The 12,332-nt window shown below is 52.2% G+C and overlaps 1 protein-coding gene across 10 annotated transcripts in view; it reads right to left on the reverse strand.

Moving 5' to 3' along the window:
- FGFR2 (fibroblast growth factor receptor 2) overlaps window positions 1-10,403 on the reverse strand; it is a 107,942-nt gene extending 97,539 nt beyond the window's left edge. For 9 of the 10 annotated variants that reach the window (XM_027063267.2, XM_053207798.1, XM_053207797.1 and 6 more), the window contains exons 1-2: window positions 10,262-10,403; window positions 6,040-6,313 (exon numbers count right to left, since the gene is read on the reverse strand). In XM_027063267.2, the coding sequence (XP_026919068.1) occupies window positions 6,040-6,208 (169 nt within the window). In that variant the 5' untranslated portion in view covers window positions 6,209-6,313; window positions 10,262-10,403. Of the gene's footprint in view, window positions 1-6,039; window positions 6,314-6,961; window positions 7,106-10,261 lie in introns of those variants that run through there. The other variant, XM_053207793.1, reaches the window with a different exon arrangement.
- Between the last annotated feature and the right edge of the window lie 1,929 nt (window positions 10,404-12,332).

Consider the following 12,332-nt stretch of genomic DNA (forward strand, 5'->3'; position numbering starts at 1 on the left):
TTTAAAGAGCCTGGCCTCAGGCTCCTTTCCCTACCTCCTCTTTACACATTCCCTAATTCGAGAAGGCCAGAGCTCAATCAGCTGGGTCACTGTAGGTCTACCTGGGTAAGCAGGAGGAAGTGGCCAGTTTGTGGAGACTCAAGGGCTGCCAGAAAGCCTTAAGGCTTTGTGTGAAGATAAACATTTTCCCCAAAATGGAACACGAGTTATGCATGGCTTTAAAATCTCAAGTCCAAGGCCCTTAGCTGGCTCAGTCTGTAGAGCAGGTGACTTTTGATCTCAGGGTCATGAGTTCAAGCCTCATGCTGGACGCAGAGCTTACTTGAGAAAAAATAATGTGGGGCGCCTGAGTGGCTCAGTCGGTTGAGCATCTGACTTGGGCTCAGGTCATGATCCCAGGGTTTGTGGGTTCGAGCCCCACATTGGGCTCTGTGCTGACAGCTCAGAGCCTGGAGCCTGCTTTGGATCCTGTGCCTCCCTCTCTCTGACCCTCCCCCGTTCAGACTGTCTTTCTCTGTCTCAAAAGTAAATAAACATTAAAAAAATTTTTTTAATTTTTTTTAAATAATGAAATAAATAAAAATTAAAAAAACAAAATCTTGGGGTTCCTGGGTGGCTCAGTCAGTTAAGTATCCAACTCTTAATCTCAGCTCAGGTCATGATCTCACGGTTCATGAATTTGAGCCCCGCATCAGGCTCCACAGAGATGGCATGAGGCCTGGGTGGGATTCTGTCTCTACCTCTCTCCACCCCTCCCCTGCTCGTGCGCTCGCTCGCTCGCTCTCCCTCAAAATGAACTAAAAAAAGAGGAAAAAAAATTTTTTAAATACTAAAATCTGAAGCCCAAGAGCCTCTAACAAGTCAAAGCTGAGTTCTTACGGGTTTGTTCGTCTTGGATACAATGATGCTGAAACATCACTGCTCAGTAAACCCGCCCCCCCCTTCAGCTAAGGCTGAAGGTTCAGCCCCCTACATCAGGCTCCCTCTTCAGCCCATACAGCCTTGAACACAGTCACCATCAGTTAAAAGAAACCACGCTAAGAAGGCAAGTCAGAAGCACGTGGGGCACAGGTGTGGCACAGTGACCGACATCAGGCGCAACCACGAAGGGAGAGCTGGAAACGCAGAGCCATCGCTCAGTCTCCCCAAGCGGATACAGCAAACGGATGAAAAGAACTCAAAACCTAAGGCTAGAGTTGTTCCTCGAGGCGCCCGAATGATAACGATCACAGGCATTTCTGCACGGTGGCAGTCAACCCACTGGTTCGGAATCATTGGTGGGACAGCCTGGAAAACTTTCAGAAAATAATCTCTGAATTGCCTGCCCACAGACAAGTCACCGTGCTAAGAATCCAATCGGGACAGCGAGTGGAGAGGGGCACACCAGCCGCGTTGCCTACCTGGCGCCCCAAAACCAATGTCCCCCCTTCCCCTCGAAAGAGTAAAATCAGACGGCTTCCATGGAAATGGGAAATTAAGCCAGACCCTGATGAAAAAGGGCGGGAGGTAGCCTTTTAACAATTACCCTGGAAAAAGCAAACACGGGAACAACAGACTGCACCACTAGATACATTTTCTGGAGAATGTGAACATTGAACAAGGCTCTTCCTGTTTAAACACTACCCTAGGTATTTCATAACCACGGAATTATTCATTAAGTCTGATACTGGAAACCTCTCATATTGGATTGCTCTGGTTATCTGAATTCTCACCCTCAAATGGGTCAGAAGGACTTGAAAAGAACCACTTATGGTTCCTAGTGAGGGGCTTGTCCCTGAGAAAGTCCTCAGTGTTTTGACTGGTTAAAATAAACAGGCAAAACACACACACACTGAATTCGGATCAGAGGGAGTGAGCATGGAGAGTTATACAAACACCAATTCTTTTCGGCTTGCCCGATTTTTGCTCTCGGAGGTAATGTTTAGCCCAGTTCTTTGTCTATGAATTGTGAAATACTTTATATGCTAATAAAGAATGTGTACTTCATTGTGTATTTAACTGCATAAGCCTGCATTTCGTTTAACTGACCGGGAATAAGTCCTTGTTCCTAAGCTAACTCTCAATCCAGTCAACTCTTAAATATTAACACTCGTACTGAGGAGCAAGGATGCAGATAATACAAAACAGAAGATTATTTGAAATCATTCACTCTTGGTATGCGGATTTATTCTTTTTTCTCTTAACTTGCAATTAAATGCGTATGGCTGACATTACGGCATTTACAATACTCGTAACAAAGGACTTAAAACCATGCTGGAAAAATCTGACTTCCTTGTGCATTCTTCATTCACTGACTCTGCTTTTGAGTTTGGGACCAACTCACACATTGGTCCAGGACAGCACGGCCTCTTAGAAGGTTGCCAAAAAAATTGGTTTGGAAAAAAAAAATGCAAACTACTTTCTTCTCAGGTTGTCGCTTTTCAGAATCACACTTTGTAGAGGGTGGGAAAGTAATTAGGGGTTTGGGGTTGGAAAAGCCCTTTTATTTTAGCTCCTACTGGGCTGGTGTAAACAAAGATATCATTAATGTCAACAATGACTTAATTAACCAGAGTAGGTGACAAAACGTCAGAAAAAACTTGAAAGAGTCACCTCCTCCCCAGGATAATCAAGGTTGATTATACTTTAAATAATTGGAATATTAATCAACAGAACAGTACTTGGCATTGAGGACTAACCCCCTTTGAGTCACTAACTGAGCTTGTAGCCTTCAGCCATTCCCCTACAACAATGAATGACCAACGGAAAATACTCTTTTTTAAATTGGGATATTAACTAACATCTCCTGGAGATTATTTTCTTCGTAAATCAGTTGGGTAGATCCGACCCTACTGTTACCATTTCATAGTGTCCAGAAGACAAATGATATACGATAGATGATACAATACAATGATATATGATAATATTGTACAGAGCCAAGAAGATTGGGAAGGATTCTCTAGTCTTAGGGCACAGGCCCCTTCCTGGAACTTAGTCACATTTTGCCCCAGACACATTCTCCTCTGGTCCAGCCCCATACACAGCGTCTACTCTGAGCCTCCAAATTAACAAACCAAGAACTCTTCCAAGATGAGGCCTTGTGCAACAGAAGGTTAAGGTTGAACCTATGCTAATCAAAGCTATAGTCAGACGAACCACAGAAGACACACTGGAACCAACAGACACCCACTCACCCACCAATCCTCCCTCTCTCCCCCCAGGTCGGCAGGACCATGCCCTAAACTGGAGCTGTCCCCAGTCGGTCAGTCTGCTTCCAGTTGCTAACCCCTTCTTCATCTACAATCAGACTACCTTGCTAATAACCTCTGACGCTAAAACAAAACTCTGGGAGTGGAAGAACGCAAATCGACGGCCAATACGGTACTCACCAGGACAGCACAGACCCTACAGAAAGCAAACACAGCTGCCTGGAGCCACAAAGGGCCTTCTCGGTCGGAGAGCCATTTTCTTCCCCACTCTCTCCAAAAGCCTCCACGTTTCCTGACCCTGTGGCAATGGGCACAGAACAGAGCAGACACATGCACCCATCTCATCGGGAACGAGGATGAGAACAGATCCTGGGTGCTTATGAGATGCCAGGCCGTGTGCTCTACTGCTCTCTGCTCCCAGGGACCCTAAAATCTCCTGGCGACCTTTTGAGGCGAGTTGCCAGAAGGCTCCTGAGGACATCACCATTCGTTGAGCATTAACGAAGAAGACCTTAAAGGTCATCTTATCAAACCGTCAGATGACAGGAAGGGAAACTGAGGCTGAGGGGGTTGAATGCTTTTCCAAAGCCACTTCTTTGCACCTCTGCACTTCCCATTTAAACCTGTCATGATCTGGGGCGCCTGGGTGGCGCAGTCGGTTAAGCGTCCGACTTCAGCCAGGTCACGATCTCGCAGTCCGTGAGTTCGAGCCCCGTGTCAGGCTCTGGGCTGATGGCTCGGAGCCTGGAGCCTGTTTCCGATTCTGTGTCTCCCTCTCTCTCTGCCCCTCCCCCGTTCGTGCTCTGTCTCTCTCTGTTGAAAAAAAAAAAAAAATTTAAACCTGTCACGATCCTGGACGCAAACCTCATGGAAGCTGTGAACCCCGAAAAATGCGGACAATGACATTTGCAAAGTATTGCCTACGACTTGGGGGGGAATTCGCAAACACCTCCCCAGCCCCCAAGTGCATCCACAGATCCCAGGTTAGAAAGACCTGCTCTCATTGTTGGATACAAATTGTTACACAACCATTGGGGGGAACCTCATCGCTGCCCTCTGTGTCTTCCCCTCTCAGCCCCCACCTCTTCCCACATATTGTAAACTTTCTTTGATAATTAAATACGATAAAAAAAAGAGGTCCTCCAGGACCGTTTACACTTTATATGTTGCGATAAACTCCCAATAAGGCTGCCCTGAAAGTCGAAATGAAAAATGCCAGTTTTTTCCTAACCTGGGCCGTTCCCGGTAGGGAACCCCCGGCTCAGCTGCGTGGGCAAGTGCTGAGCCACGCACTCCAGGGAAAAATCAGCAATTAGGAAGCACATCTATTGTAATTATCAGCACAATCAGAGAACAGGCATGACTTTCAGAAGCCAGGAACCTTTTCTCTCGCATTAAGCCCTTTAAAAAGGCATCACCTCTGCAAATCGCACGTGTGCTTCTTCTGTCACAGCACGTAGCACAAGGAGGCAGTGCCATCATCACCCGGGCTGGAGCCCGTGAGTGTCGCAGACACAAACTCTCACCAGACTCCCCCCTCCCAGAGACGTGGAAACCCCTGTGACGTCACTGCACCTGTCTGCACAAAGCCCCCATGCCTCTGCGTGAGACGGGGCACCGACCGGCCTCACTGTTGCCAATGCCCGACTGCCTCCCAGTAAGGCCCGTTTTAGAAAAACAGTTGCCCTTACTTATCCTCTTATGACCCATGCGTGGGCCTCAGTGGGAGCCCCCTCCCTCAGTGCTCTCACCTCTGGCAGGAACACAGCCCTCCTTCCCATGTCGTCCCGACCGGCTCTCCGTGCCTCTCCAGCCTGCGGTGCGGGGTGCCCTCCCAGAACAGCTGAGCTGACCCCAGACCCCTCGGGACCACGACCGCCCCCAAAGCTTAGCAAGCACCAGGTGGGCTCTCAGCAAACAGGTTCATTAAGTGGCGATGAGTGCTGGGATCTGCCGTTTTATTCTCGGATTACCACTGGAAAACTAACTCAGCTCCCAATATTCCCTGCTGATGACAGATTTCAACGCCGCACCAAGTGGAGGCTTGGCTACTGTCGTCTCAGAAGGACCCGGGAAGGAGGTTCCAACCCTGTCCCGCTGAGTAATTCAGCCCCACTGAAGTGTTCACCAACTGGCTTCGTGCCTTTAAAATTAAATTTCCAAGGCTGAAACAGAGTGCATGGCCTGTTCGATCCGTAAGTTCTCAGAGATGTGGGAGACAGCCAGGTACCTTCACTTCCAAATTTACCTAAAGCACAATCTGCAGTTTCTGCGACGCACTGCTCAGGTATTATGAACGACAAGGGCCAAAAAAAAGAAAAAACGAAAAAACACTAATACGTCTAGCGTCTCTGGGCTGAACTTCAGAAGCTTCTTTTTCTCCTCAGACAATGAAAATAAAATGTCAGCATTTCAGATGTTGGCAATTTCCCTTCGTGGCTCCTTTTGTCAGAAAACAGCAATCCTTTACATCAGAAGCAAGACTCTCCCTCCGGTAAGAAAGCTCCTGCAGGGAGCTATAGATGGCGTTCACCTCCAGGCACCCCCCTCCCACAGCACCGCCGGGCACTGGAGAAAGGTGAAGTGCAGGCTGGCTCCCTCACCCAGAGCAGGGAAGCGCACACACCCAGAAACCACCAAACGACCATCCGGCCTGCGGTGTTACAGCAAGGAACCTTCTCTGGCAACCTCGGGCTTGGGGGCAGCAGGGAGCCCACTCCTGGCTCTCAGAGCCTCACTGACAACGCAAGGGCAGCGGATTCTAAAAGAGGCCTTGACCTCAGTGCCACCTCCCCCGGACGAACGCCCCAAACAAACTTGGGTACCCTGAGAGTGAAACGAAGGAACTTACCTTCCGGCTCTAACGTGGTGTCCTCCACTAAATTGAAGGAGGGCCGGGCCAGGGCCAGGGTTGCCATGGTGACCACGACCAGGCAGAGGAAGCGACCCCAGCTGACCATGGGTGAGGTGGTGCCAGTCCCCCGAGCTCTTGCATATCTGCATGTGGACGTCACTCCCATCTGCACACCTCCTCTGCGCGCATGGACCGCCTGCGATGCTCAGGAGCCAAGGTGCTGCCGCAGCCGCTGCTCGTCCTGCTGCTGCTTCTGCAGCTGCTGCAGCCTCTAGAGGAGAGAGATTCGGCGAAGTCAGTGAAATCCTCCCCGATGCCAATTCGCTGAAACCCCAAGCGGGCTAAAACAGCTTCTCAGCTTCCCAAATATATGTGCCAACAGTTCCTTTTCATGATCTGCAAATGCCTTGCGTCCGCACCTCAGAGCCCCAGGTGTTTCCACCAGCCCGGTCCACGAAGCAGGGTGGGCTGATCTTTAAAAAGCACACTTTTGAGAAACAGAAGTAGAGGCGTAGCGACGGGACACAGATCAGGGTGCGCTCTCTTCTGCTCTCCACCGTCACCACTGCCGCCCTCAAAAAGCAGAAGCAACGTGACCTTTGTTTGAAGGGCAACTACAAAAGCAAGTTCACAATGCTCGGGTTGGCATCACCGGCCTTGTTAACTTCTCTTAGGCCAACTGGGCTTCAGACAGCTGGATCGTGGAGGCGTCTGTTTGCAGACTTATTTCTGGGGCTGCAGCTGAGAGGCTGGCTCCACCCTCACTGTTCATAGGAAGAAAGGAGACCAGCAAAATAAAAGGGACCCCAGGAAGGCTACCAAAAATCCCCACCAGTTTACAGTTGTCAGGATTCATTTCCCAGTACAGAAATGTGTTTCAATCTTTCGCCAGGCAGCCACTTACGAAGAATGAACGGACCTGCAACACGTTCAAAGCAGCTGATCCAAGAAAACGAGATTCAAAGCCTGAAGAATCCCCTTCCGCTGTGACTACTGGCAGCCCCCAGCCTCGTAAATGTCTTCAACCCATACAGAGCGGGTGAAGGAACAGAGCAGAGGCAAACTCGGAGGAATAAGGCAGGTGTGTTATGAACGACGATGGTGACGTGGAAATTACTGTCATGGTATGCGATTGGGACAATGACTTTCAATAGGCTAATCTATTGGCTGAAACTTCACAGTAGAAGTTACGGGGGAGGGGGGGAGGGGGGGCTCAACTGCCTGGTCTATTCACCCATTTGACCCAAAGGCAAAGAGAACTTCCCAAACTTAAATATTCCCAATGACTTTAAATGCGTTCATTATCCTCAATCACTACGTGTAGAACCGAAATGCACAAACTTGAGAAAATCTGAAACAATCACAGATTCCATAAACTCTATAAATGAACCAACCACATATTAAGGATTGGCGGGGGGGAGACCTTTCACACAAAAATCTCTAAGCCCTGGGCTTTTTGCATGCCAACTTGAGGTTTCAAATTATACCATCAGATTTCAACGCGGCGTGAGTCTCTCCAAAGCTACATCAGAAAAACTGTTCCTTTTAGCCTTGACTAAGGATTAAAATGGGAAAAGAGACTGCTGCACCATTTCCTGAGAAGGAAAAAAGAAATTCTCTGCTGCAGAGAAAGCACATGTGAAACGGTGTGATTCACAGCAAAAGCAAGAAAAGCGCGTGCATGCAAGCACACCCTCTATTTTCAGATCGCTTGAAGGATGTTTTTTTTTCCCCCTGACTTTTCTTTCCTCTTGAAGTTAAGAGCCTCAAAAGATAACTCCGTATCTATTTCTACACACATGTGGGAGGAAAGTACACAAGCATGCCCATTGATTTACTAAGCATTTCCAGAATGCATGGGAATTTTCTGCCTCTGACACAACTCCACAAACAACCTTAAATCCTAGCAGGTTTCCCCGTAGGCTGCTTCCCTGGCCTCCTCGCCCACCTGTCCCAGCCCAGGGGGGCTTCCTTTGCTCCAGGCAGAGAAAGCTGGTCAGGGACCTCAGCTAAATCTCAGACCATTCATTCATACCGGTCAGCTTGCACCAGAAACTTGAATTTTAGCCATTACCGGGTCCAGGCCCCAGGCTGCCCCCTGCTCACATCTCTGGAAGGCGGAGGCCTAAGGCAGCAGGTCTGCACAACTCCTCACCAAAGTGGACAAAAGTGTGAAGGGACCTCCTAGGCAGGATAATTAGGTCCCGAGGCTCGGTGTTGGGAACACAGGCCCAGCATGCCGCTGGCGGCCACAATCCCGGCTTCCTGCCTTCAATACCATAATCCTTCCTGGAGTCTGAGCCTCAGTGAAAGCCCCGGCGTGTTTATTTTTCCCCTTGAAAGGGAACTCTCTTCTCAGCCCGGGCAGGGGAGGCGTTGTCACCCTCCCTGTGATGGACGGCTCTTCGTGGCCACCCGCTCCCCTGGTCCATTTTCACCTCAGCACAAACCTGCCCCCAAACACACGCAAAGTGACAAGCAAGAGAGCCTGGCCGGCAAGTGGTCCCTACGCCAGGTTTGTCCTGGACTCCTCAACTTACCAGAATATTCCCAACCCCCGCCCCCACGCTCCAAGAGGCAAACCAACACAGTGCCCGCCTTAATTGAGCTCCTAGGTTATCTGTCCTCTGCCGGCTCACCCATGGCCGAGCATTTGGGCGCTTTGTTCCCGGGAGATCTTACATCAGGAAAGTCAACAAGGCCACGTAAGGTTGGGATGCCCAGGTCCCCCCAGGGGGCAGACCTATCTCCCAGCTCAAAGCCTCCCTGCTGCTCCCCTCGTCTTCCCAGCTGAGTAAGGGAGGGAGCTATCAAGGGGTCAGATCTGGGCGGGGGCTGCTCAACATTCTGAAATCTCAAAAAAATACAGGCTGACTCAGGACCGCAATCCACCCCTTGGTGAACGCCTGCAAGCCAGTGAGAACTTGCAGCAGCTTTGGGGAACTCCTAACCACCAGCAGCCCGGCTCATTGTGGCCACTTCTTTCATTTATCCAGAGTTTCTCCCCCTTCTTGGGGCGCTAAAGAGCTCAGAAAAATCTGCATTTTAATTGACATTCCAGGGAGGAGGGAGAGGGAGAGGGGCGCCTGATTGCTTTTCTATTCAAACTAAACAGGCTTTTCAGATGAAAATGAGTCGTGGCCAGTGGAAGATTTACAGGGATTTGGGACCCAGGGGACAATGGGGTTTTAAATGTTGATAGCGTTTCACACCAAACACATAATGGGTGCCCCGAGTGTGAAAGCAGGTTTGCTTTTAAGGGTAGGTTTTATTGAATTGGGCCAGAGGAAGGCAGGCCCGAAGGAGGGTTTGGAGAGAGCGGGCTCGGAGGGGAGCGGCGGAGACTCGGAGCCCCCGGCCGGGACCCCCCGAGGCTGGCCCTGTGGCCGCGAGAGAGGGAGCCAGCGTCTCGCAGGGCCCTCGGCTGACTCCCCGGCGCGGCCCCGGCGCTGAAAGAACGAGCGCGCAAGTTAGAACTCGCTTGCGCTTTCGACATGCCCTAGCTGCTGCCGGCTGAACAGGCGGCGAGCGAGAAAAAAGTCGGTCCAGTTCGCCCCCTAGCCCCAGGCGCGCTGCGCTTCCTCCAGCACCGAGGGCGGCAGCGGGCTAAGGGCGCCCGTGCCTGAATCGGGGAACCGGAGCGGCCTCCTCCCCAAAGGTGCCACCCCCCTTCCCCCGAGCACAGCCAGCCCGACGGAAAGGTCGCGGGCCCCATTCAACGGCTCCGTCCCGGGAAAGGACGGATCCCCTCACCCTGGCCCGGCCTGGATGGGACCAGGGCGGGCGCTCCCCGGACCCCGGGATGAGCCACCCCGAAGATGCCCCTCCGAAGCCGGGACCTGCGGGGCCGAGCCACCAGCGAGGCAGCCCCGCCACTCGCCTGCCCGCTCTGGGGTCGGAGGATCGCGCCGGCCGGTGGGACGGCGCCGGCCGCAGTTTGACAGGGAGGGGGGTGTCAGTGCCAGAGGCAGATGTCAGCATCTGGATGGGGGGTAAGGAGTAAACGCAGACCTTCCCGAACGGCCGCCGTCAGCACGCATCCCGCTCCCCCATCACCTATGCAGCCAAAGACAGGGAGTCAAGGACAGGGAGCAGGCTCCACCGTGCCAGTGCCCCCGCGCCCTCCGCTCGGGGGACAGTGCGCCCGGCGTCCCGGGCTCCCGCGGCCCCAGCTTTGCCGGCGGGCGAGGCTCCCCGAGGCACCCGACACGGCGATTACCTTGAATGGCAACGCTGCCCGGCGGCCGGTCTGTCCCCGCGCCCGGCGTGGGTTGGGATGGAGCAAGCGACGAGCTCGGGGGGAAACTCCAAACAAGAGCGGTCCTCGGGTCCGCGCCGGCGCCAAGACTCCGAGGCTTCAGGCGCACCCCAGGCTGCGGAGGAGCGCGGGCATGACGCCCGCCGGCTGCCCTCGGGTTTGGGGAGCGAGAGGAAGAAAGGACTCCGGCTCGGCGTCTCCACCAAACTTTGCTCGCGACTCGCGAACGCTCGAAGCACCCAGGAAAGCGGCGGCCTCGGGGCGCCCGGGCCCCGGCAGCCCGGGAAGGAGTCGCGGCGCCGGGCCGACTACGCCGCGCGCAGACCCCGCGGCGCCCTGAGCTTTGTGGCGGCCGCGCTCGCTCGCTCGCTCGCCCGCTCCGCACCCGCCGCCCGCCCGCTCGCTCGGCTCTCCGCGGCGCTCTCCGCCGCCGCCGCCGCCCGCGCCGCCGCCGCCCCCTCCCGGCGGGTCACGCCCCCGCTGAAACCCGAGCCGTTTCCTGGACGGCGGCGCCCTCTCTGCCAATCAGCGCCGCGCGCCCGGCCGCCCGGACTCCGCGCGGCTCCCGACGCCCGCGAGCCGCCCGAGACCCCGGCCGCCGCCGGGACCCGGAGGTGCGGCGACAGCCTCGACCCGCGCCACCGCCCCCTTCCTTCCCAGGGGACGCAGACCGACGGTTCGCCGGGTGATCGCGTTGCGTTTTGGGTTCAAGTCAGAAAACAAATGACGGCCTGCCTGCCCTGCCCCTAGAGGGACCGCACGTTGTTAACAGGGGGGAGAAATTTAATGCAGCTGAAACTTTTGGAGGAGAGAGAGAGCAGCTTGGAAATGTCTGCGGGACATTGCACTTTTCTGTCCTGCCAAACTACAGCAGTGAGAGAAGAAACCGATGCTTATGGAGCCCCCACCACGGGCGGGGCACACTGAACCGGTTATTTGTCATCGGTGCAACCACCTTGCAGAGTAATAATCCCAGTTTCCGATAAGGAGACAGGATGAGAGAGGTTAAGTAATTTGTCCAGGGCCACACAGCTGGTTATTGGCAGATCTGACTTTGGATCTGGCCTCTCATAGAAAAAGTGAAAAACTGTTACAGGGGCGCCTGGGTGGCTCAGTCGGTTAAGCGTCCGACTTTAGCTCAGGTCATGATCTCCTCGCGCGTGAGTTCCAGCCCCGCATCCGGCTCTATGCTGACCACCCTGAGCCTGGATCCTGCCTTGGATTCTGTGGCTCTCTCTTTCTCGCCTGTTCTCCCGCTCGTGCTCTCTGTCTCTCAAAAATAAATAAACATTAAAAAATTTAAAAAAAAACTGCAACAACAAAAAAGGGTTGTTTAATAATATATATTTGGAGCAACAAAAAGAAATTGGAAAGATTCTAAAGGCACAACTCTGCTGTAAATAGCTGTATGACCTAGAGCAAAGCAACTCTTCTTTCTGAATCTTAGATTCTTATCCTGCAAAATCAGATTGGCCAACTGAATGCCAGGCTGTAACTGGTTAAAGTTCATATTTTCCATTACTTTTCTCACTAGGCTGTGTCTACGGGGTAATTTATTTTTTTAATATACTTTCTCTCCTCCTCACTCATCCAGCTCCTAAGCTTTCCTGCTTAAGTACAAGACAATATAGATAAAAACCTTAATTATTTTTCCTTGGAAAAGGTCATTAAACCCAGAAGTGCTTTAGAATGCTTTTGAGGCCTGAAGATAGATGGAGCAGTGAGTACAAAACTGACCTGGAAAATCGACTTTTCCAGCATTTAGAAACGCAGTTAGTTCTTCATGGGTCACTGACATAGCACACTTCAATAACACGAAAAAATTTTTTGAAGGTGCCAGCCACATCATGAGAAAATCATTTTGCTTCACAATACACAATAGACAACTTTTTATGTAAATTACTTAAAACCCAGGACGAGCAACTCCACTGCGATGCTTCAGCAAATGGCTGTGAAATTATATTTTGGAAATTTGACAGCGAAGGTAATGGTCTGATTCTCAAGCAAAATGATTGGTCCGTTGGCTTGGGTA

Source organism: Acinonyx jubatus, chromosome D2, assembly GCF_027475565.1.
Source record: "Acinonyx jubatus isolate Ajub_Pintada_27869175 chromosome D2, VMU_Ajub_asm_v1.0, whole genome shotgun sequence".
NCBI lineage: Eukaryota > Metazoa > Chordata > Mammalia > Carnivora > Felidae > Acinonyx > Acinonyx jubatus.